The sequence below is a fragment of the Arachis ipaensis genome, chromosome B5 (assembly GCF_059453495.1).
Source record: "Arachis ipaensis isolate K30076 ecotype BB chromosome B5, ASM5945349v1, whole genome shotgun sequence".
NCBI classification, from domain to species: domain Eukaryota; kingdom Viridiplantae; phylum Streptophyta; class Magnoliopsida; order Fabales; family Fabaceae; genus Arachis; species Arachis ipaensis.
In genome coordinates this window covers 137,566,457-137,590,170 of record NC_142440.1, presented here as the reverse complement: position 1 = coordinate 137,590,170, position 23,714 = coordinate 137,566,457, and the positions used below count along the sequence as shown (strand labels likewise).

The window sequence follows — 23,714 nt, the reverse complement described above, 5'->3', positions numbered from 1 at the left end:
ATTGAGATTTCTAGAAACGTAATTTTTTATGAAAAGATCTTGCCCTTAGTCACAAAAAATGTCCAATTTCAGACACTTAACCCAACATTGCCAAACACACCTTCTCAAAAACAAGATTCAGTTAGTCTTCCAGTTGAACCCTCACCTATACCCATTGACCCAACTCCACCTAGTTCTTTATTTTCTCCAACAACCTCTCCTTCTTCCTCACTATCGTTTCCTAACCAAGTTGAACCCATGACCACCGAATCCCTTTCAACACTAGACACCAGCCCACCATCACCTTCTCATCCACCGTCACCTTCTTCACCACCTGAGCAACCCCATCCTCGTCATTCCGACCGGCCCAATCAAAGAAGGGAATTTGCTTATCTCAGAGAAAATATTGCCTTGATCTTTTGGAGGATTCTGGTTTATTAGGTGCTAAACCTGCCTCTGTTCCAATGGATAGTACCACAAGACTATATCAAGACCAAAGTCCCTTGCTATCCGACCCTTTTGTATATCGTCGTTTGGTTGGCCGTCTTATCTATCTCACCACTACTCGACCGGACATCATGTATGCCACTCAACAATTAAGTCAATTCATGGCATCTCCTACTGAATCTCATCTTCAAGCTGCCAAGCATGTGTTACGATATCTGAAAACTAGTCCTGGCAAAGGACTTTTCTTTCCAAGGGAATCAGAAATTCGGCTTCTCGGCTTCAGTGACTCTGATTGGGCCGGATGTCCTGACACTCGGCGATCTTTAACAGGTTATTGTTTCTTCTTAGGCAGTTCTTTAGTCTCTTGGAAGACCAAGAAACAAACCACCGTTGCCCGCTCTTCCACGGAAGCAGAATATCGTGCACTTGCCAACACAACTTGTGAACTTCAATGGATACTAAATGTGTTACAATTTTTACGCATCTCTCCTATTCGCCCACCAGTTTTATATTGTGATAATCAGAGTGCTCTTCATATTGCTGCTAACCCGGTTTTTCATGAACGGACCAAACATTTAGAGGTTGATTGTCACTTGGTTCGACAAAAAGCTCAAGCTGGAGTGATGAAACTTCTCCCAATTCCCTCTTCTGGGCAACTAGCTGACATCTTCACCAAGCCTTTGTCTCCTCAACCCTTCCATCTTAATCTGAATAAGCTTAGTGTTCTTGACATCTTTCATCCTCCAGCTTGCGGGGGCGTATTAAACCACTCTTCCACCTTAACCCATGACAACAATAAAGACGTCTCACGGCCCACAAATTCAGCCCAACAGAATACACAAATTAAATTATAATTTAGTCTTTATCTTATCTTATAGTTATCTTTATCTTTATCTATATCTTATCTTTATCTAATTTTATCTTTCATAGGCCAATACTCTATATATACTTAGTTTTACCTTCATAGTTTACAATTCATTCAATCAACAATCAATAAAATTTCTTCATCCTTTTCTTTCACAATTCTTTTATTTTCCTATTCTTTCACAATTTTATTAATATGAGTATAAACTACAATTTAAGATAATGTTTCTTAGCTAGAAGCACCTCTATACTTGCATTTTCCAATTCAAACAATTTTATTTAAAATTCTCTCTGCGTAACAAAATGATATATTTAGGAACATCTACTAGCATGCATGGATTATGGGGGCAAAATGGCAAATATTCAATAAGGCAATAAAAAACACCTTGCATGAGTTTCCAGCTTCCATTTAGTGTGTGGACACAATATAGCCACTACAACTCAAAAATCAAATCACTATACAATAAAAACAATTATTAAATTGATTGAGAATATTATTCATTGCGTTAAACCAAACATAACATAATCACATAACAAAAACATGGAATTCAAGAAAGTACCTGAAATGATGTTAAATTCAGGGAAGAAGATGCCAATTATAGGCCTTGGAACTGCAACAGTCCTCTTCCACCCAATGAAGAACTCACTTCAATTTTGGTTGAAGCCATTGGAGTTGGTTACAGGCATTTTGACACTGCAGCAATATATGGCACAGAAGAGGCTGTAGGGAAAGCTGTGTCAAAGGCATTAGAGGTAGGTCTAATAAGAGCGCGTCATGATGTTTTCATTACTTCAAAGCTATGGAACACTCATGCTCATCATGATCTTGTTCTCCCAGCTCTGAAAACAACACTTCAGTAAGTATACTACAATTAATCATATCATCTTTAATTCTTTATATATATATAAACTGTTTGCTAAGCTGTACTTTTAGATGCCATGTTTGGTGACACAGGATTCCATGCCCCAGAATATTTGAACTATTTAATGGTCTCATCACAAAACATATTTTTTAAGTTTTTAAATAATGGTTAAATAGTCCTTATTTAATTATAAAATTTATTCTCTATTTTATAAATTATTATTTTATTATTCATTTATCATGTTTATTAAAAATTAAAAACAAAAACAATAATAAAATAGATCTTCTAATAATCGTCATAAATATATTAGCAATTCAAATCAATTGGTTTTTTATCCTTATTCCGTTACATCTATAAATGCTAGTGAAATCGTGTTTTTTGGTAATTCAATCGATTGGACGTACAACACAATCAATTGAATGTTGGACGACAGTGTAAGTTTTTTCAGAATTCAATCGATTGAAAGTGTTACACAATCAATTGAATTTTGCACAGCAATATGGGTTCTCAAAATTAAATCAATTGAAATTATTACACAATCGATTGTACTCCACTTAGAATGTGAGTTTTTTCTTATTTAATTGATTGTTCGTGTTACCAATCGATTGAAGTCTTCAAAGTAATATGGATTTTCACAATCAATCGATTGGTTGTGTTACCCAATCGATCGAATGGTGCATTGCGTTATATGTTACGCCATTCTAAGATTAGTAGTAGTTTACTTAAAAATTATTTGATAAACTTCAATTATATTTAAAATTTTTAGAAATTTTGGCAAATTTTCATCTATAACTAGAAGGCGCCAAAAACTCTATCCATCCACTGTTCACTTAAACAATTCACAAACAAATTAATATGGCATTATATGACTTAAGTAGCAACATCCGTCAACAATAAGAAATTCTCAAATACTTTCAACACTTCAAACCTATTGACCTAAATCGAACCTAGCTTAACAATCTAAATCCATTAAAAAGTAAAAAATTGAATGTAACTAAATTAAAATAACTAACTAAAATGGAAAACTTAAGATTAGAAACCACATATGTTGAATAAGAATGTGAAAATAGTTTGCATATAAAAGACTTAAAATAGTACTCACGCCGTCAAACCATCAGGCCAAATCGTTATCCGTACGATGGGAGGTGGTAGAGGGACATTTGGTTGGGATCCGTAAGAGGATTCCGACGTTGCGGTGTCTATCGCTGGAGGAGGCGTCGTCGTCGAAATAGTGAGTTGCTGAGCGGATGAAGGTGGTGGAGGAGTCCACTCTAGTGAAGCAGTCGGACGACTTCCTGGTGGTAGGGGTAGCGCAATAGAAGGAGTCACCACCTAGTTGGGATTAAGGACCATGATGAGAGGCTGATCCTTTGCACCCATTGCCTGTAACGTCCCAGGAGTAGTCGGAGTAGAGGACGATAATTGAAAAATCCAAGAGTACCAGTAGACACCCTTCCTCTACCACGACCATGAGGCCGATTCATGACACCTCTTCTTGTCGTCATGTCTGCAAAGAGCATACCAGCAAACACATATGTCACAACAACAATATAATAGCAAAAACATATCATAACCTACAACTCAAATGAAAAACACCTCAGAAAGAGACTAGTTAACAAATTTTAGACTAAGTCATGCTTTTAAATAAATGATGCTCAAAGATGACAAAAAAATTTCTAACAAATCACAAAGTAAACTTAGGTTTATTGTCGAATTTATCGGTAGAAAATAAAAATAATCAACCAGTAATAAATTTACCGTTAGTTACAATCCAACGGTATAAACCTCGTCGGTAAATGTTTACTGTCAGATTTTATAGTCCGCCGGTAATTTGCGACGGATTTAGCTGCATAATTAGTTTTTAAGCTATGAATATCTGGTGTCAGTTACCGGCGGAATTTTTTTCAACAATAACTTTGGCGCCAAACTGTTTTGTTCCCACATTATTACCATCAGATTTTTCTCTCGAGAAATCCAACTATATGTTCAAATTTTTGTTTTTTTTAGATTTTTTGATGAAATTAGTGGTCAAATTCTAAACTTATTTATTTAAATTTATTTTTTGTATAATTAATATTCAAATTCTAAATAATAGAAGCCAAATATGTTAAATTATCAAGTGCACAAATAAAATGAAAAAGTCAAATAACAGAGGATATGATACAATCAAATAGTGTATAAAAAAATCCTAGTCACTGAATGTTGTTGTCGTCGTCTCACTGGTCCTGCTGATGGGTAGCGGCCTAGGCGGTGATGTCTATGCCCCTCCATCAGCGCCGCTGCCACCATCTGTGCTGCTACCACCAGCGCACATCTGATCTTCGTACGGTGCCATGTGTTGCTCCATCCGCTGAAGTTGCTCCAGCTCGCGCCTCCACTCTAACCTGAGTTCATATGTATTTTTCATGCATGAGAGAATAACCTGATACCTTTCCTTAAACTCCCGCAGCTGCTAAGCCTATTGGTGAAGTCTCCGGGTGAGGAGCAACACCTGCTCCCTCAAATCCACGTCGTCCTCAGGATCAACGGGCCGATTGGGAGCAGAGGCGGATGAATGTCTCAATGTGGACGTGTGGAGGTTATTGACGAAGAATGATCCCAGCCCGTACATGTTATTCTTGTACGGCTCAGATGTGGCTTTGTGCCAAACTTGACCAGGATCGTATACTGATGTAGTGGAGTTGTTGCCGTCATCTCCAGTACACTAAGATTGTTAGATTGCAGCCTCCAATCTTTGCGTATAGGACTCCTGTATAACACATTTTATGATTAGGATTGCAGTTAATTTAAAAATGGTATATCACATGATGTTTACTTACGTAATGATCCACGGCCCGCTTATCGGCAAATCTCTCCTTGTTCTCCTTCAACGTATGAGTATACTTGAAAGTCTCCGCCATCATCACCTCACGATCCAATTAAGTAATAATCACATTATATTAAGACTAAATGAACTTAATAACAAAATAAAATACGTTACTTACCAGCCTAGCCTTAGTCTTCATGAAAGTCGTTGACTCACCAGTATACTTCAACGACCTGGCCAATGTCTTATTAGCTCTGTTGGTGGACGGCAACGCTTGAACATCTCATCAGTCTCCTATTGGACGTACATTTCCTTCTTAATGTGCAGGTGGAGCCAAATGGTGAGGTGGTCACAGTGCTCACATACGTTCTCCAACATCTGCTGAAGCTGCCTAGCCATCCGATGGTCGAAGATCTTCCTGATCATGAGATCGGAAGTCTTGTCCCATATAAATTTTCTCCTGCAGAAAGAACATTTAGCACGAGTTAATCAAAATTAAATACATAATTAAACAAAATAGAAGATATAAACTAATACTAAGGTTTAAATACATCAACTTTTAAGAATTCCAACATAGAATTCAAACATAAAATTCAAATATAGAATTCAAACATACTATTTCGAAAGCAAGTATTAATTTTAATAATTAAACCAAAATTTTATTAAGAGCTCTTTGAGCCATTTTTACAAAAATCAGTAATATGTAGATTTTAATCACAAAATGCAATGTTTCACTAATCCTGGTTACCATCGGATTTGTTCTCCTGTAAATTCAATGGTAAACGTGGCGCTAGTTTTTTACCTTTTTCCTCCATTTATTATTGTCGAAAAAGATAATCAAAAAATTTGTATCCGACAAATTTATTATCGAATCTGTGATAAATCTGCCGGTAATGCCGTCGCTACTCTATGACGCTAAATCTAACGATAAATCCAATAGTATTTATCGTTTTTCTTGAAGTGTGGTGCAGGAGTCCACTCTGGTGAAGCAGTTGGATGACTTCCTGGTGGCGGAGTGGCATAGTAGAAAGAGCCACGTAGTTGGGGTTAAAGACTATGATGAACAACTGATCCTGTGCACTCATTGCCTGTGACGTCTCAGGGATAATCGGAGTAGAGGGCGACGACTGAGAAACTCCAGGAGTAACAGTAGACACCCTCCCTCTACCATGACCACGAGGCTAATTCGTGACACCACTTCCTATTGTCATGTTTGCAAAGAACATACCAGCAACACACATATGTCACAACAATAATGTAATAACAAAAATATGTCACAACCTACAACTTAAATAAAAAAATACCTCAGAAAGAGACTAGTTAACAAATTTTAGACTAAGTCATGCTTTTAAATAAATAAGGCTCAAATATGACTAAAAAATCTCGAACAAATCACAAAGTAAACTCAGGTCATATAACTATAACACAAATATAACTTTTTGTTGACAAAATATGTGACAGTACAAATTAATAAAAAAATTAAGTTATTAAATTTCAAGCAATCCACCTTCACAATTATTCAATATGCCTAACAAGAATAATGTGGAAGTAAGAATTGAACCAAAATTTTATTAAGAGCTCTTTGAGACATTTTTATAAACATTTGGCATGTAAAATCATGAAAAAATCAAATAAGACAACCTAGCATTTTCTCGACATCAATTAACAAGTACAGTACATTAGTAGCAGCAGTTCGCAACATTTCCAACAACATATCCAAGCAAACAGTTTTAATCAATCAACACCAATTCACAATTCCAAATACTTTTCAACAATTTAAAACTTAATACCCTAAATCTAACATATCTTAACAACCTAAATCACAAAAATCAGAAAACTAAATTAAACTAACCATAAAACTGATTCAAAATTTAAAATTGAAATTCTAATAAAATCTAAACTAAATTTAACTAAAAGTAATGGAACTAAAACAAAAGTTGGTTCAAGAACCTGCAATGAAAAATACAGAAACATGAGAAAGACACAGTAGTGACGGCGATGGAACGAGGCAGCAGCGACAGCGATGGTTCAAGAACCCGAGGCAGCAACAGCGTTGGTTCAAGAACTTGAGGCAGCGATGGTGATGGAACCCCTGACGGTGATAGCGGCATTATAAGGGAGAGGAGAGGGAGAACCAAGGTGAGAGAGGCGAAGAGAGGAGAGGGTGAAGTGCGGGGGAAGGGTTTTTGAATTCGAATTTCATTCAACTTTACTGTCGAAATTATCGGCAGATAAATCCAATGGTAAGGTGCTAGTCATTGTCCAAAACTACTGCCTTTCTCTAATCATATTACCGTCGAAAATTTTTTATGGTAAATCCAACGATAAAACTGGCACATATATAACAAATTTTTGAGCCCCTTTTTACTGTCGAAATTAGTATCAGATTATGAAATCTGACGGTAAATTTATTTGGGGAAGGATTTTTACTCGTAACCATTGGAAATTTCGCTGCTAAATCTTCTAGTAACCTCCCTTGCTAAATTTATCGGTAAATTTGATGGTACTCAATATTTTTCTTCTAATATATAGAATTTTGTATTACTAGTATTATTTTTCTTTTAAATTTATTTAATTTTCTATTTTTTTTACTAACAGTAATATAATATCAGTTTGTCAAAGTAAATTATAACGTCTGCGTAAGCATTTTCGTTGCAAAATTATTAATAGAGTTGACAATAAGATAACATTGCAATAATTTTAAAATATTAAAATCTTGAATAATGGATAAAGAAATACTTTAATTTACTCCATTTAAAAATTATTTCGATTACATTTATGTAAGTATAATACCCACAACTAATTGGCCTTAGGATCACTCACTCATATAAATGACACTATCATATTTTTCATCTCTCAAACTCACTAACACTCATAAAACAAAGGAGAGAATTTTCACATTTCAAAACATACACATTTCATTATGGAATACACAAAATACACAAGACATATGTGCCTTTATATAGGCAATGCTTCCTACTAAAATAATAATTTATGAATCACAAATCAATTTTGTAATGACCACCATTTTATGAGTTGGCTTCATGAATCTTCTTTCAACTTGCATTCATGTAGTTTCCATAAATCTGCTAAGCAAACCAACTCCAAACACAATATCTAGTCTAGTCGCAGTTAAGTACCTCAGACTTCCAATCAAGCTTTTGTAATATGTAGGATTCACTATTCTTCCTTTATCTTCTCTCAGCAACTTGAACTTCACTTCGACTGGAGTAGAAACTGGCTTTGAATGCTCCATCTAAAATTTCTTCAAAATATCATTTGCATATTTCTTCTGAGAAATGAAAATTCCATCATCTCTTTGAACCACTTCAATGCCAAGAAAGTAAGACATCAAGCCCATATCTGTCATTTCAAAGTGCTTTATCATAGCCTCCCTGAATTCTGTAATTATCTTCAAATTGTTCCCAGTGAAGATCAAATCATCAACATAAAGACACACGATCAAGATATCTCCAGGTTCAACAAACTTGATATAAAGAGTATGTTCAAACGGACATCTTCTAAAACCATTCTCAGTGAAATAAGAATCAATCTTCTTGTACCATGCTCTTGGTGCTTGCTTTAACCCGTACAAAGCTTTCTTCAATTTATAAACTTTATCTTCTTTTCCAAGAACTTCATATCCTGCAGGTTACTCAACATACACTTCTTCTTCTAAAGTGCCATTTAGAAATGCAGACTTAACATCCATTTGATGTATCTTCCACTTATTTTGAGTCGAGAGTGAAATAATCATACGAATAGTGTCTAATCTAGCAACAGGAGCAAATACTTCAAAGTAGTCGATACCTGATTTTTTTTTGTATCCCTTTGCAACTAATCTTGCTTTGAAACGATCAACTTCACCATTGGGTTTGTACTTAGTCTTGTAAACCCACTTTACTCCAATCGGCTTCTTATCTGTTGGTAAATCTGTCAGCTCCCATGTGTCATTCTTTTCAATGGCATGAATCTCTTCATTCATTGCTTTCTTCCAATTTTTGTCTTTAAAGGCTTCTTCAAAGTTCAACGGCTCACAATCTGAAAATAGAGCAAAATTTATGATCTCTTCATCGGACGGATCGTTGTCATTGCCAACTTCATAATCTACTAATCTAGCAGGTAGTCTCTGTTCTCTTTGCGATCTTCTAGATGATTCTGGTTGTTTAGTTATGTCAGGTTGTCTTTCTTCTACTTCATCACATGTATTTGGAATTATAGTCAGCTGCTTTTCTGTCTTTGTGTTCCAGTCCCATATGTCTTTCTCGTCAAACGTCACGTCTCTGCTGATGATCACTTTCTTTGTTTCTGGATTGTATAGCTTGTATGCTTTTGAGTCTGTGCTATAGCCGATAAAGATACACTTTTCGCCTTTGTCATCTAACTTCTTCCTTAATTGATCTGGTATGTGGGCATAAGCAATACACCCAAAGACTCTGAAATGATGAATGGAAGGCTGCTTTCCACTCCAAGCTTCCTCTGGAGTTTTATCACGAACACTCTTTGTTGGACACCTGTTCAAAATATGAACTGCTGTTGCAACTGCTTCTGCCCAAAACTCTTTAGGCATTTGTTTTGACTTGAGCATGCATCTGACCATATCCATGATGGTTCTATTCTTTCTTTCAGCAACTCTATTTTGTTGAGGAGTATATCTAGTTGTTAGTTGGTGTTGAATTCCGTGTTGCTTAAAGTATTCTGAACACGCAAGATATTCTGTTCCTATGTCTGTTATGAGAATTTTGATTTTACAGCCACTTTTTTTTTTGACAAACGCTTTGAATGTCTTAAAGACATCACATGCTTCTGATTTCTACTTCAGAAAATATACCCATGTATATCTACTAAAATCATCAATAAAAGTGATAAAGTACCTGCTACCACCATTACTTGGAACTTCTACAGAACAGAGATCTGAATGCACAATTTCAAGTAATCTTCTAGCTCTCCAAGACTTTCCTGTAGGGAATGGATCTCTGTGCTTCTTTCCCAGTTGACAAATCTCACAAACACAATTGGGAATATGAATCTGTGGTAGACCAGAAACAAGTCCTTTTCTTGACAGGTAGTTTAGGCCAGAAAAATGGAAATGCCCAAACCGCATATGCCACAACCAATTATCATCAAGTATCACAGAACTCATGCAAGAGGGATTAACATGTTGAATTTTTAATGGAAACATTCTGTTTAAAGTCATCTTTGCTTTATCTATGAACCTTCCGTTGTTGTCAAACACAGTGCAATATCCAAGATAAGTTATCATCTTATATCCCTTCTCAGATAATTGCTCCATACTCAGTAAATTATAATCAAGTTCAAGAGCATAGAAAACATCAGAAATATAACTCAGAGAACCATCCTTCAATCTAATTGGTATGTGCCCTTTTCCTTCAATAGGGATCTTTGTACTATTACCAAACTTCAATAATAGTTTAACTGAATCATCTAGAGAAGAAAATAACTTTTCTACCAGACATATGATTACTGCAAGCATTATCCAAGTACCATATATTTTCATCTTCAGCACATGAATTACTTGTAAAAAATAAAGTCTGAGTACCCGGATTATCATTAGCATTTTGATGCTGATTTTCTGCAACGTGTGCTTGATTGTTATTCACCATTTTGAATCTGTAATCTGCTGCTTTGTGTCCATACTTTCCACAATGAAAGCAGTTGAAATTGGTTCTTTCTTGATAAAAATTGCCTCGACCTCTTCCTCGGTTGACAGGCCTGAAATTCGTTCCACCTCTTCCTTGATTAGGTGGTGTAAAATTATTGTAACTTCCTTGGTTGTAATTGCCACGACCTCTACCTCTGAAACTTCCTCTACCTCTACTTTGAAAATTAAAACCACGACCTCGTCCTTCTTGTGTACGGCTTGATTCTGCAACGTTGTTGAAATTCACTCGGCTTTTCAGGGCTTCCTCGGTTGATTTTTCTGACTTCTCCAATATTCTACTGATGTGGCTTTCCATGGTTCCTTGCAATTCTGCAATCGTCATAGTATCCATATCGTGGGACTCTAGTATCGTAGTCACCACATGGTCATACTTCATCAGCATGGTGCGAAGAATTTTCTCCACCACTTTGCTATCGGGCATATCTTCTCCATAGACTCTCATCTTATTGACAAGGTCTGTAACACGAGTAAAATATTGCTCAACGGTTTCTGAGCTAGACATCTCGTACCTTTCATATTCTCTTCTTAAAGACTGTAGCTTTGCTTTCTGAGCTTTATCTACGCCTTTGTATGATAGCTTCAACGTGTTCCATGCTTCTTTTGCACTTTTGGCATTTGCTATTTTGCTAAACACCGTATAATCTACTCTTTGATGAATTTGAGATAGCGCCAATTGATCTCTCCTTTGTTGGGCAGCATCTGCTCCTTCTTGCAAACCCGGTTCAATGAAATTCCACAGGTTTTGGGCCTTCAAATGGGTAGACATCAAAGTCTCCCAATAACTATAATCAAGTTTTCCATCTAACTTGGGACCGGACCACACAATATTGAAAGTGTTTGCCATACCGACTCTATGAGTAAACAACTATGTGAGAACTCTCCCACACCTCACAAACTCTAATCTCAAACACCAGGCGCTGGATTAACCAGCTCTGATACCAAATGTAAGTATAATACCCACAACTAATTGGCCCTAGGATCACTCACTCATATAAATGACACTATCATATTTTTCATCTCTCAAACTCACTAACACTCATAAAACAAAGGAGAGAATTTTCACATTTCAAAACATACACATTTCATTATGAAACACACAAAATACACAAGACATATGTGCCTTTATATAGGCAATGCTTCCTACTAAAATAATAATTTATGAATCACAAATCAATTTTGTAATGACCACCATTTTATGAGTTGGCTTCATGAATCTTCTTTCAACTTGCATTCATGTAGTTTCCATAATCTTCTAATTTCAATTCAATTTGATTTTGAATTTCTTCAATGTTGTAGAATGTTGTAGTTGTGCTATTCTCTTGAATGTTCTTAGAAAATCTTCAAGCTTCCAATATTAGCTTCTAGCAATATCTAGCCAATTGATGATTATTGTATTCAACTCAAACTTTGCTTCTTCAATTCTTTAACCATGCTTCATGAAAATTCTATTCCATGCAAGTTGATAGATAGCACAAGAAGTTTGTAGAATCTTGGTGATGAACCATGAACTTTGTAACCACTTTGAATTCAAATTGAATTTTACCTTTGACTTTTCTAAACTTTTGTTACTTGCATACCTCTTGATTTAATTTTCTAACATTGCCTCCCTTAAATCAAGCTTGTAGAATTAATCATTCCAAGCATCCTTTTCAACTTGTAAAATAACTCAGTCTTCAATGACTTTGTAAATATATCTGCAACTTGTTCTTCAGTTGGACAGTAATCGATCACAACTTCTTTTTCATTCACCAACTCTCTGATTTTGTGAACCCGAATATATGCTTCGATCTTCCATGAAATACTGAATTTTTGCAAAGTGCAATGGCTGACATGTTATCACAAAATATTGTTGTTGGAGTATTTTGTTTCTCGTTCAATTCCTCAAGAATTCTTCTTAGCCAAACTGCTTGTGTTGCACAACTTGCTGCTGCTATATATTCTGCTTCTGCTGTAGATAGTGCTACTACTGGTTGTTTCTTTGACGACCATGAAATTGCACCAGAACCAAGATGAAATACAAACCCTGAAGTACTTTTTCTTGTTTCTATATCTCCAGCCCAATCACTATCAGTGTAGCCAACAAGGTTTACTTCATTAGTATTCTCATAATAAATTCCATCATTTAAAGTACCTTTGATATATCGAAGAACCCGTTTTGCCGCTTGCAAGTGGTTGGTACAAGGTTCCTCCATAAATCTGCTAAGCAAACCAACTCCAAACACAATATCTAGTCTAGTCGCAGTTAAGTACCTCAGACTTCCAATCAAGCTTTTGTAATATGTAGGATTCACTATTCTTCCTTTATCTTCTCTCAGCAACTTGAACTTCACTTCGACTGGAGTAGAAACTGGCTTTGAATGCTCCATCTAAAATTTCTTCAAAATATCATTTGCATATTTCTTCTGAGAAATGAAAATTCCATCATCTCTTTGAACCACTTCAATGCCAAGAAAGTAAGACATCAAGCCCATATCTGTCATTTCAAAGTGCTTTATCATAGCCTCCCTGAATTCTGTAATTATCTTCAAATTGTTCCCAGTGAAGATCAAATCATCAACATAAAGACACACGATCAAGATATCTCCAGGTTCAACAAACTTGATATAAAGAGTATGCTCAAACGGACATCTTCTAAAACCATTCTCAGTGAAATAAGAATCAATCTTCTTGTACCATGCTCTTGGTGCTTGCTTTAACCCGTACAAAGCTTTCTTCAATTTATAAACTTTATCTTCTTTTCCAAGAACTTCATATCCTGCAGGTTACTCAACATACACTTCTTCTTCTAAAGTGCCATTTAGAAATGCAGACTTAACATCCATTTGATGTATCTTCCACTTATTTTGAGTCGAGAGTGAAATAATCATACGAATAGTGTCTAATCTAGCAACAGGAGCAAATACTTCAAAGTAGTCGATACCTGATTTTTTTTTGTATCCCTTTGCAACTAATCTTGCTTTGAAACGATCAACTTCACCATTGGGTTTGTACTTAGTCTTGTAAACCCACTTTACTCCAATCGGCTTCTTATCTGTTGGTAAATCTGTCAGCTCCCATGTGTCATTCTTTTCAATGGCATGAATCTCTTCATTCATTGCTTTCTTCCAATTTTTGTCTTTAAAGGCTTCTTCAAAGTTCAACGGCTCACAATCTGAAAATAGAGCAAAATTTATGATCTCTTCATCGGACGGATCGTTGTCATTGCCAACTTCATAATCTACTAATCTAGCAGGTAGTCTCCGTTCTCTTTGCGGTCTTCTAGATGATTCTGGTTGTTTAGTTATGTCAGGTTGTCTTTCTTCTACTTCATCACATGTATTTGGAATTATAGTCAGCTGCTTTTCTGTCTTTGTGTTCCAGTCCCATATGTCTTTCTCGTCAAACGTCACGTCTCTGCTGATGATCACTTTCTTTGTTTCTGGATTGTATAGCTTGTATGCTTTTGAGTCTGTGCTATAGCCGATAAAGATACACTTTTCGCCTTTGTCATCTAACTTCTTCCTTAATTGATCTGGTACGTGGGCATAAGCAATACACCCAAAGACTCTGAAATGATGAATGGAAGGCTGCTTTCCACTCCAAGCTTCCTCTGGAGTTTTATCACGAACACTCTTTGTTGGACACCTGTTCAAAATATGAACTGCTGTTGCAACTGCTTCTGCCCAAAACTCTTTAGGCATTTGTTTTGACTTGAGCATGCATCTGACCATATCCATGATGGTTCTATTCTTTCTTTCAGCAACTCTATTTTGTTGAGGAGTATATCTAGTTGTTAGTTGGTGTTGAATTCCGTGTTGCTTAAAGTATTCTGAACACGCAAGATATTCTGTTCCTATGTCTGTTATGAGAATTTTGATTTTACAGCCACTTTTTTTTTTGACAAACGCTTTGAATGTCTTAAAGACATCACATGCTTCTGATTTCTACTTCAGAAAATATACCCATGTATATCTACTAAAATCATCAATAAAAGTGATAAAGTACCTGCTACCACCATTACTTGGAACTTCTACAGAACAGAGATCTGAATGCACAATTTCAAGTAATCTTCTAGCTCTCCAAGACTTTCCTGTAGGGAATGGATCTCTGTGCTTCTTTCCCAGTTGACAAATCTCACAAACACAATTGGGAATATGAATCTGTGGTAGACCAGAAACAAGTCCTTTTCTTGACAGGTAGTTTAGGCCAGAAAAATGGAAATGCCCAAACCGCATATGCCACAACCAATTATCATCAAGTATCACAGAACTCATGCAAGAGGGATTAACATGTTGAATTTTTAATGGAAACATTCTGTTTGAAGTCATCTTTGCTTTATCTATGAACCTTCCGTTGTTGTCAAACACAGTGCAATATCCAAGATAAGTTATCATCTTATATCCCTTCTCAGATAATTGCTCCATACTCAGTAAATTATAATCAAGTTCAAGAGCATAGAAAACATCAGAAATATAACTCAGAGAACCATCCTTCAATCTAATTGGTATGTGCCCTTTTCCTTCAATAGGGATCTTTGTACTATTACCAAACTTCAATAATAGTTTAACTGAATCATCTAGAGAAGAAAATAACTTTTCTACCAGACATATGATTACTGCAAGCATTATCCAAGTACCATATATTTTCATCTTCAGCACATGAATTACTTGTAAAAAATAAAGTCTGAGTACCCGGATTATCATTAGCATTTTGATGCTGATTTTCTGCAACGTGTGCTTGATTGTTATTCACCATTTTGAATCTGTAATCTGCTGCTTTGTGTCCATACTTTCCACAATGAAAGCAGTTGAAATTGGTTCTTTCTTGATAAAAATTGCCTCGACCTCTTCCTCGGTTGACAGGCCTGAAATTCGTTCCACCTCTTCCTTGATTAGGTGGTGTAAAATTATTGTAACTTCCTTGGTTGTAATTGCCACGACCTCTACCTCTGAAACTTCCTCTACCTCTACTTTGAAAATTAAAACCACGACCTCGTCCTTCTTGTGTACGGCTTGATTCTGCAACGTTGTTGAAATTCACTCGGCTTTTCAGGGCTTCCTCGGTTGATTTTTCTGACTTCTCCAATATTCTACTGATGTGGCTTTCCATGGTTCCTTGCAATTCTGCAATCGTCATAGTATCCATATCGTGGGACTCTAGTATCGTAGTCACCACATGGTCATACTTCATCAGCATGGTGCGAAGAATTTTCTCCACCACTTTGCTATCGGGCATATCTTCTCCATAGACTCTCATCTTATTGACAAGGTCTGTAACACGAGTAAAATATTGCTCAACGGTTTCTGAGCTAGACATCTCGTACCTTTCATATTCTCTTCTTAAAGACTGTAGCTTTGCTTTCTGAGCTTTATCTACGCCTTTGTATGATAGCTTCAACGTGTTCCATGCTTCTTTTGCACTTTTGGCATTTGCTATTTTGCTAAACACCGTATAATCTACTCTTTGATGAATTTGAGATAGCGCCAATTGATCTCTCCTTTGTTGGGCAGCATCTGCTCCTTCTTGCAAACCCGGTTCAATGAAATTCCACAGGTTTTGGGCCTTCAAATGGGTAGACATCAAAGTCTCCCAATAACTATAATCAAGTTTTCCATCTAACTTGGGACCGGACCACACAATATTGAAAGTGTTTGCCATACCGACTCTATGAGTAAACAACTATGTGAGAACTCTCCCACACCTCACAAACTCTAATCTCAAACACCAGGCGCTGGATTAACCAGCTCTGATACCAAATGTAAGTATAATACCCACAACTAATTGGCCCTAGGATCACTCACTCATATAAATGACACTATCATATTTTTCATCTCTCAAACTCACTAACACTCATAAAACAAAGGAGAGAATTTTCACATTTCAAAACATACACATTTCATTATGAAACACACAAAATACACAAGACATATGTGCCTTTATATAGGCAATGCTTCCTACTAAAATAATAATTTATGAATCACAAATCAATTTTGTAATGACCACCATTTTATGAGTTGGCTTCATGAATCTTCTTTCAACTTGCATTCATGTAGTTTCCATAATCTTCTAATTTCAATTCAATTTGATTTTGAATTTCTTCAATGTTGTAGAATGTTGTAGTTGTGCTATTCTCTTGAATGTTCTTAGAAAATCTTCAAGCTTCCAATATTAGCTTCTAGCAATATCTAGCCAATTGATGATTATTGTATTCAACTCAAACTTTGCTTCTTCAATTCTTTAACCATGCTTCATGAAAATTCTATTCCATGCAAGTTGATAGATAGCACAAGAAGTTTGTAGAATCTTGGTGATGAACCATGAACTTTGTAACCACTTTGAATTCAAATTGAATTTTACCTTTGACTTTTCTAAACTTTTGTTACTTGCATACCTCTTGTTTCTATAATATGCTTAATAAAATCAACAACACTGCCGTCGATATTTGATTCAATAAAATCGACACAGTTGCCGTCGATTTATTAATTTAGATACCGACCAAGAATTTGTCTATATTTTGTTTTTTTTGTCTATTTTAAATTTAAAAAACGACAACTTTTTCGTCGATTTTAATAGTTATATGTTTTAATTATTTTTTTTTTGAAAAATAGTAAACAATTAATACAAATAAACTTTAAATATATAAATAAAATTTATATAGAATATTAGATAACAAGACAAATAAACTTTTAAATATAAAAATAAAATTTATACTATATTATTTTGCCAATATAACCTTTACTTGTTTCTAGTTCATACTTGTTATGTGTATATGTCAATATATCTTTTGCCTTTATGAAAAGCTAATTAATAAAAAGAAGCTGTGACATACACTAATTAGGAATGAATGTACAACAGGAATTAATTAATTAATTAATTATACATGTTGAAGGAAAGAAGAAAGTAGTGACTAGTGAGCAAGCTATGCATGTAGTATATATAACTGAGGACTTAACTTTGTGCATAGTTTGATGATTCAACACTTGTAATTAAGACTACACTAGTAGTAGTAGTACTAAGAACAAAATTGAAAATCTCAGTAGTGTCTCTGAAGCTACCTAATTAATCCAAAACATATAGAGATTTGCATTATCAAAAGGTAGTGAATGTGTCTACCCTTGTGATCTTCAACCTCTTTACAGTGGAAACAAACATCCTACACCAACATCAACATATAATATCAATTAGTTTCATTAAAGAAAGAAAGAAAGAAGAGAATTTAGATGATGATGATGACTTACTCCCAAGGAACATCCCCAACCATAACAAGATCTCCTTCTTCATCTTCATAAGTGAGGACATGGCATCTCTCACCAGGTTGAACTACAACTTCATCCATCTCTGTACCCCAGAGAATAGTGGTGTCGAGTTTCCTCCCTATTGGAATGCCTTCCATGTACACCTTCACAAACAGGCTTCCACCACATTCTTCATGAGTGCTGAGTGCAAGCCTCAGATTCAAGGAAGCAGATGAAGAAATGTTAGAGGAAGAGGAACATAATAATAAGTGGAGTGCTAATATATAATGAGTGCTGAGTGCTAATATAATAATGCTAGCTTCTGAATGCTGCTGAAGTGCTTTTGTATAATCCTACCAAAACAGTGCATGTTAGTGTGTTAGACTTTGTGGTATCTTTTTCCTTGCTTCTTCTGCTTTCTAGATAGATTGTAACACACGAGTTTAGCACTCGAATGAACAAACGCTTGTTATATACTCTAATTTCAGTGGCCTCTTGAGAAACATTGGCATTCTCTCCCCTAAGGCGCTATAAAGAATTTTCGCTCCCTGCCAAGTGACCAACCTTTGCCTGCAGAAGATTGTAAGTATCGGTGACATTTCGCAACTCCAATCATTTTAATAAAAAGTGAAGAATGATTAGTTGCTTGTTTGAATGATAGTAAACAACTAGGAACAACTAACCAGCCACCTAGGAGACTCAGGAATGAAGGGTAGACTCAGAACCTGTGCACTACAAGGAATGATTCCTGAGACAAAAATGAAAAAGATGTGAGCAGTTCCATCAACCCAGTTGTTTGATTTCATGTTTTATTAAAACAACACCAGAAAGAAGGTCATTTACCTATCAGAGCCAAAATCCTCCAATTCAAGAATGCTCCAATAAGATAAGTTAATGATACCCCACAACAAATCATAAGTTGTCAACATAATAATAAGGATTTGGAATAATGCAATGCATGAAATATGTAAAACATGATGCAAGTAAAAGGACATTTGAGAGAATATTTTATCACTTTACCTGATGAACCGTGGTGAATCCTCCTCGGAGATTCTTCAGTGTTACTTCTGCTACATAATGTAGCGACCCACAATTTTAAAAATATAAATATAAATAAGTTATAATTTATTTTATAAAATTAGAATTCCTTATTTTTAGAAAATTATTTTTATTATTAGTAATTGAACTAATTTTATAATAATTTGAATTTAATCAAATCTATATTATTATTATTATTATAAACATTGGTTATAATTTTTATGAATATTATATGTATTATAAGTTTATATAATTTTACTCTCTAGTATTATAAATTTACTGTTGTTATTATATTTATTACGTTACTATTATTATTACTATTATTACGTTTATTATTATTATTACATGATTATCATTACTATCACTAATATTATTATTATTATTATTATTAATCATAAAGCATAAAAGTAAAAGGCAGTTTATATTTTGTATTAAATTACATATATATTATTATTATCATTATATGTTAGACTGTGTGCATATATATATATATATATCATAAGGCTTATATAATAATAAAGAAAGCCAAGGTGGTGGCTTATAGGCTTCCTTAAGCCATACACACACACACACACACATATATATATATATATATATATATATATATATATATATATATATATATATATATATATATTGTGTGAATATCATAAGAGAACGATGGAAAAGAAAAAAAAAAGAAGAGCGTAGCCGAGAGAAAAAAAAAAGAACTTAAACCCCACTAAACTTCTGGCTTCGATTTCTTATAATCCGTAACTCCAATAAAAAATCTAATCCGATAAAAGTATTCGTATCCTCTTCCTCTATACGTTGGCACCACTTTTGATCGGTAGAAGTTGACGGTGACGTAACTCCTATACTCTTTGAGTTTGGCCAACGAAGGATTTAGGAGGCACAGACGATTCTGGACGTTTTCTTCTTCGATAGCTCGGTCAGAAAGCTTCTCCAGAGCTTTGAATATTTTGATTCCGTACGAAGGTATGGTTTTGGTTTCTCGTAGTTAATGTTTAATGTCACGTGAAAACTTAGACTAGAAGACCTTAAGATAGGAATGAAATGAATGAATAATTGATGGATTGTGTATATGGTATAAAATGTGTGGTTTAGCTGTTGTTAATAATTTACTGTTGAAGTTGGTTGGTTTTGAGAAAAGATTTAATATTAGTATTTGTTTGATTTTGAAATATTTTATTACTGGAAATGATTTGAAGGACTGAGAGGTGTTTGATTTGATAGTTGGGACCCTTGAAGGGTGGCAGAAATTCGAGTTTTAAAGGAGATACTGCCAAAGTTTGTATAAGAATTAGAGTTTTAATTTGAGGTGTTATTCTAAAAAGGAAAGAGATTATTATGTGGCTTGTGTATCTGAGACTATTTGTTGACCCTCTGTCGCAAGATGTGACCGGACACTTTAACTCTCCGAATTTCCCCATGAGCATGCATATATATATATATATATATATATATATATATATATATATATATATATATATATATATATATATATATATATATATATATATATATATATAAATATTGAATATTATATTTGAGCTTGGAGTTTAACTCCATGGAAATTATTGAGCTTGGGGACGCGCGCACAGAGGGACTGTCCAATGGTTAACTACCAGGACATGTCGGGTTGGCTGTATAACCGACAGATGAGACTCATCAGCCCTAGGACAGGCATACATCATATGCATTTGTTTGCTTTGTTTGAGTGTGCATTGTCTTAGCTTGCTTAACTATTAAATTACGCTTATTTGCTACTTGTTCTACTTGTTGTGAATGCTTCTCTATTTGTGTTTTTCTTGCCTGTAATGTTGGTCTATGCAACTAAGAGGCCCCTTGTCTGGCGGAGGGATGACGAGGGTTGTTCCACCAGAGATTCGGAGAACTGGAGGAGTCAGAAAGTGAAGTATTAAGTTAAAGTTAGATTCAGAACTAGAATACCTCAGATAACTTACCTAACTTTTGGTTTAGTTTATTTTCCTTAAGAATGATTCTGAGTGTCGGAATTCTAGGAATGCCTCTGGCTCTCCCGAGACCTTTTACATTAACTATGCAGGCACCTTTACCATACTAAGAACCTCCGGTTCTCATTCCATACTATGTTGTTATTTTTCAGATGCAGGTCGAAAGGTATCTCATTAGGCGTCTGGTCACCTGAAGCGAAGTGGTTACTGTGTTATTTTGTTGTGCAGTGATGTATATACACGTACTTAGTTTTCTCTCCACATAACTTATTTTTTTTGATCCTCTTAGAGGTTTATGGAGAGGCAGGATTTTGTTTGTGTACATCTTGGGTTTTGGATATGTATATATATATGTAAATATTCTCCGGCCAGCCTTGACTTCGCAGACTGAGTTAGAAGCTTGTTATTTGGTACCTATGGCTTTCGATTCCTACTTTTATTGTCTTACGTTTTATAGTTATAATTTGCCTCACTCGCAAGTTGTTCCGTTTCCGGAGCGTGGCGTTTTTCATTTTTGCGATTTTGTTTTACCCATTTTTTCAAGGCTCCTAGTCTATTATATTCTTTCTACTATTATAAGAATTTATTTTAATTTCTAGAAGTCGTAATACCTCGCTACCTCTATTTTACGACTTAAGCGTAAAGTTTTGGGTGGTAGGGTGTTACACATAAACTGGAACCTGTTATGTTATATAAAAGGGAAAAAATTATTTGTGTTTCTTTTGACTTTATCAGCTGAATGCAATTTGAAGTTTGAATTGAAATTATAAGAAAGTTTATGAATCTTAACATTACCACAAAAGATAGAAGGACCATCCCACACCCTACCAACAATCTTCCAATGTAAAGCCACCAAGCAACCTTCAATCAAGCAGCAAGTGTTAAATACCAAGAATCTTAGCGCCGGTGTTAAATACCAACAATCTGCAATGTTGTTGCACAAAAGAAGGAAATATATATGTACAACAGCACAAGGTTGTTGCACAAAAACACAGGCTATTTGAACTTTGAAGCTTATTATAGGTTTGTTTAATGTTATTTATAAAGCACCGAGAGAGAAACTATTACAACAGGCTCCCAATATAAACTGCTATTGTATATGCTTGTTATAAAGCAGAGGCCTAGATCATTAACAGAAATATGACTAAGATTTAACTCCTAACAAAATAAAGCAATGTATAGATCAATATCTCTGCCTTTTATTATTCAAGGATAAACTTCAATGAGTGACCTCATACCAAATATGGGTGTTATTTTATAGTGACTAAATCTAGCTTCCAAGAAGAGCTTCTTCCATTCTTTTTTTTCCCTCTCTATCAAATTGATGAGGGGAAATACATTACATTTATAGAAACAAGAACCATTAAAAGATTTCTTTAAGTAAGCACGCACATCTACTCAATAGTAATGTCTTATAGTTTTCACTATAATTGACAAGACAGAAGTCACAACCATAGTTTCACTCTAATTGCTATTCAAAATGATTGATTAAATTCAGCACTCCAAGTTGTAAAATGAAAACGGTGGCCACTCATTAAGATTATTAGCCAAAATCCAATGAAAAATAACAAATGCAGAAAAATGAAAAAGAGAATCAAGCCACTTTAAAAGAGAATTGATGTTCTCTTCACGGATGCTATTGAGAGGTTGCTTTATTATATTTGTTAGAAACAAGAGACTGAGAACAAGAGGGAACCATTAGCAGTGTTAACAGAAGGTGCATTTGTAGTGGGAGACAACGACGAAAAAAGATGACGCAAAGGAGACATATGATTGAAACAACCAGAATCAAAATACCATTTAGAATTACCTGGAGGGGTGGAAAGAGTAGCGGGGGTATTACCAGAAAAAGAGAGAAGTTGCCGAAGAAGGGTTTCAATATCTGATGGAGAGACAGAAGGTGTGTTGAGAGATGTGGAAGAGGTGGACTCATTAGCAGCAGCAGCAGAGGCAGGCACATGCGAAGAGTGGTTGGGACGAGGTTGATACTTGTTCTGATCTGAGCGTGGTGGTCGAGTAGGACAGGTAGCAATCAAGTGACCTGAGAGCTTACAATAATGGCAGAACAGTTTCGGGCAATTGGAGCCAATGTGGCCTTTTTGTTTGCACTTACGACATTCAATAGAAGGACAGTCGGAGAAGGAATGCCCAGGCCGGTTACAATTGCGACAGATTTTTCCCTTTCTGTCGGTGGCAGCAAAGACAGTTTCACTTTTAGAACGAAGCAATCCCAAGCGCGTTTCTTCAGACTTAAGACGAGGAAGAGCATCTTCAAGACTAGGCAAGGGATTCTGATGAAGAAGAGAAGCCCTGACCGGCTCATAGTCATCAGTAAGTGCCATCAGAAATTGGATGAGACGTGTCCGGTTCCGATAATCCTCATATGCCTTAGCATCAGTGGGATCTTTAAGAACAGGCTCACAGGAGGTCAACTGATCCCAAATAATCTCCATCTGAGCAAGAAAATCAAAAACTGCTTGGCCACGTTCTTGCTTAAGGCTATGAAGTTCCTTAAGCAGTTGGTACTGATGAGAGAGATCAGAGATAGTGTAACGTTTCGCCAAATGATCCCATACCTCTTTAGCAGTTTCAAAACGCCCAAATTGTAAGTGAATGCCAGGAGTAGAAGTGTTGCGGAACCAAGTGATAATCTGATGATTTTTACTATCCCAATCTTCCAATTTCTCTGCATAGTCCTTCTCCTTCTCAGCATCCTCCTTGGATTTGGAGGCACCATCTTTGGATAAAGTTGGCTTAACAGGACAAGCAATATCACCAGTCACATATCGCCATAATTTTCTCCCTTTAAGAAATCCTCGCATGGCTTCAACCCAATGTGCATAG

The 23,714-nt window shown here is 35.5% G+C and overlaps 2 protein-coding genes and 1 long non-coding RNA gene across 3 annotated transcripts; all 3 read right to left on the bottom strand.

Annotated features, from left to right (window-relative positions):
- Positions 1-10,576: 10,576 nt before the first annotated feature.
- LOC148565909 (uncharacterized) lies at positions 10,577-11,486 on the bottom strand. Its single transcript, XM_088489020.1, has 2 exons — positions 10,775-11,486; positions 10,577-10,692 (listed from the first exon to the last, which is right to left on the bottom strand). The coding sequence occupies exons 1-2, from the start codon at positions 11,484-11,486 to the stop codon at positions 10,577-10,579; spliced, it is 828 nt and encodes a 275-aa protein (XP_088345146.1).
- A 3,883-nt stretch (positions 11,487-15,369) lies between these two features.
- LOC148565908 (uncharacterized) lies at positions 15,370-16,279 on the bottom strand. The gene is made up of 2 exons (XM_088489019.1): positions 15,568-16,279; positions 15,370-15,485 (listed from the first exon to the last, which is right to left on the bottom strand). Exons 1-2 carry the CDS (start codon positions 16,277-16,279, stop codon positions 15,370-15,372), a joined length of 828 nt encoding a protein of 275 aa, XP_088345145.1.
- A 2,127-nt stretch (positions 16,280-18,406) lies between these two features.
- LOC107642064 (uncharacterized) lies at positions 18,407-18,775 on the bottom strand. The gene is made up of 3 exons (XR_001620598.3): positions 18,700-18,775; positions 18,540-18,604; positions 18,407-18,426 (listed from the first exon to the last, which is right to left on the bottom strand). It is a non-coding gene; the product is annotated as an uncharacterized LOC107642064 (long non-coding RNA).
- Positions 18,776-23,714: the final 4,939 nt, after the last annotated feature.

Coding starts and splice junctions, on each gene's coding strand:
- LOC148565909 (XM_088489020.1), bottom strand. CDS start 11,486: ATGGCAAACACTTTCAATATTGTGTGGTCCGGTCCCAAGTTAGATGGA. Junction 10,693..10,774: donor AGGTAGAGGAAGTTTCAGAG/GTAGAGGTCGTG, acceptor AACGAATTTCAG/GCCTGTCAACCGAGGAAGAG.
- LOC148565908 (XM_088489019.1), bottom strand. CDS start 16,279: ATGGCAAACACTTTCAATATTGTGTGGTCCGGTCCCAAGTTAGATGGA. Junction 15,486..15,567: donor AGGTAGAGGAAGTTTCAGAG/GTAGAGGTCGTG, acceptor AACGAATTTCAG/GCCTGTCAACCGAGGAAGAG.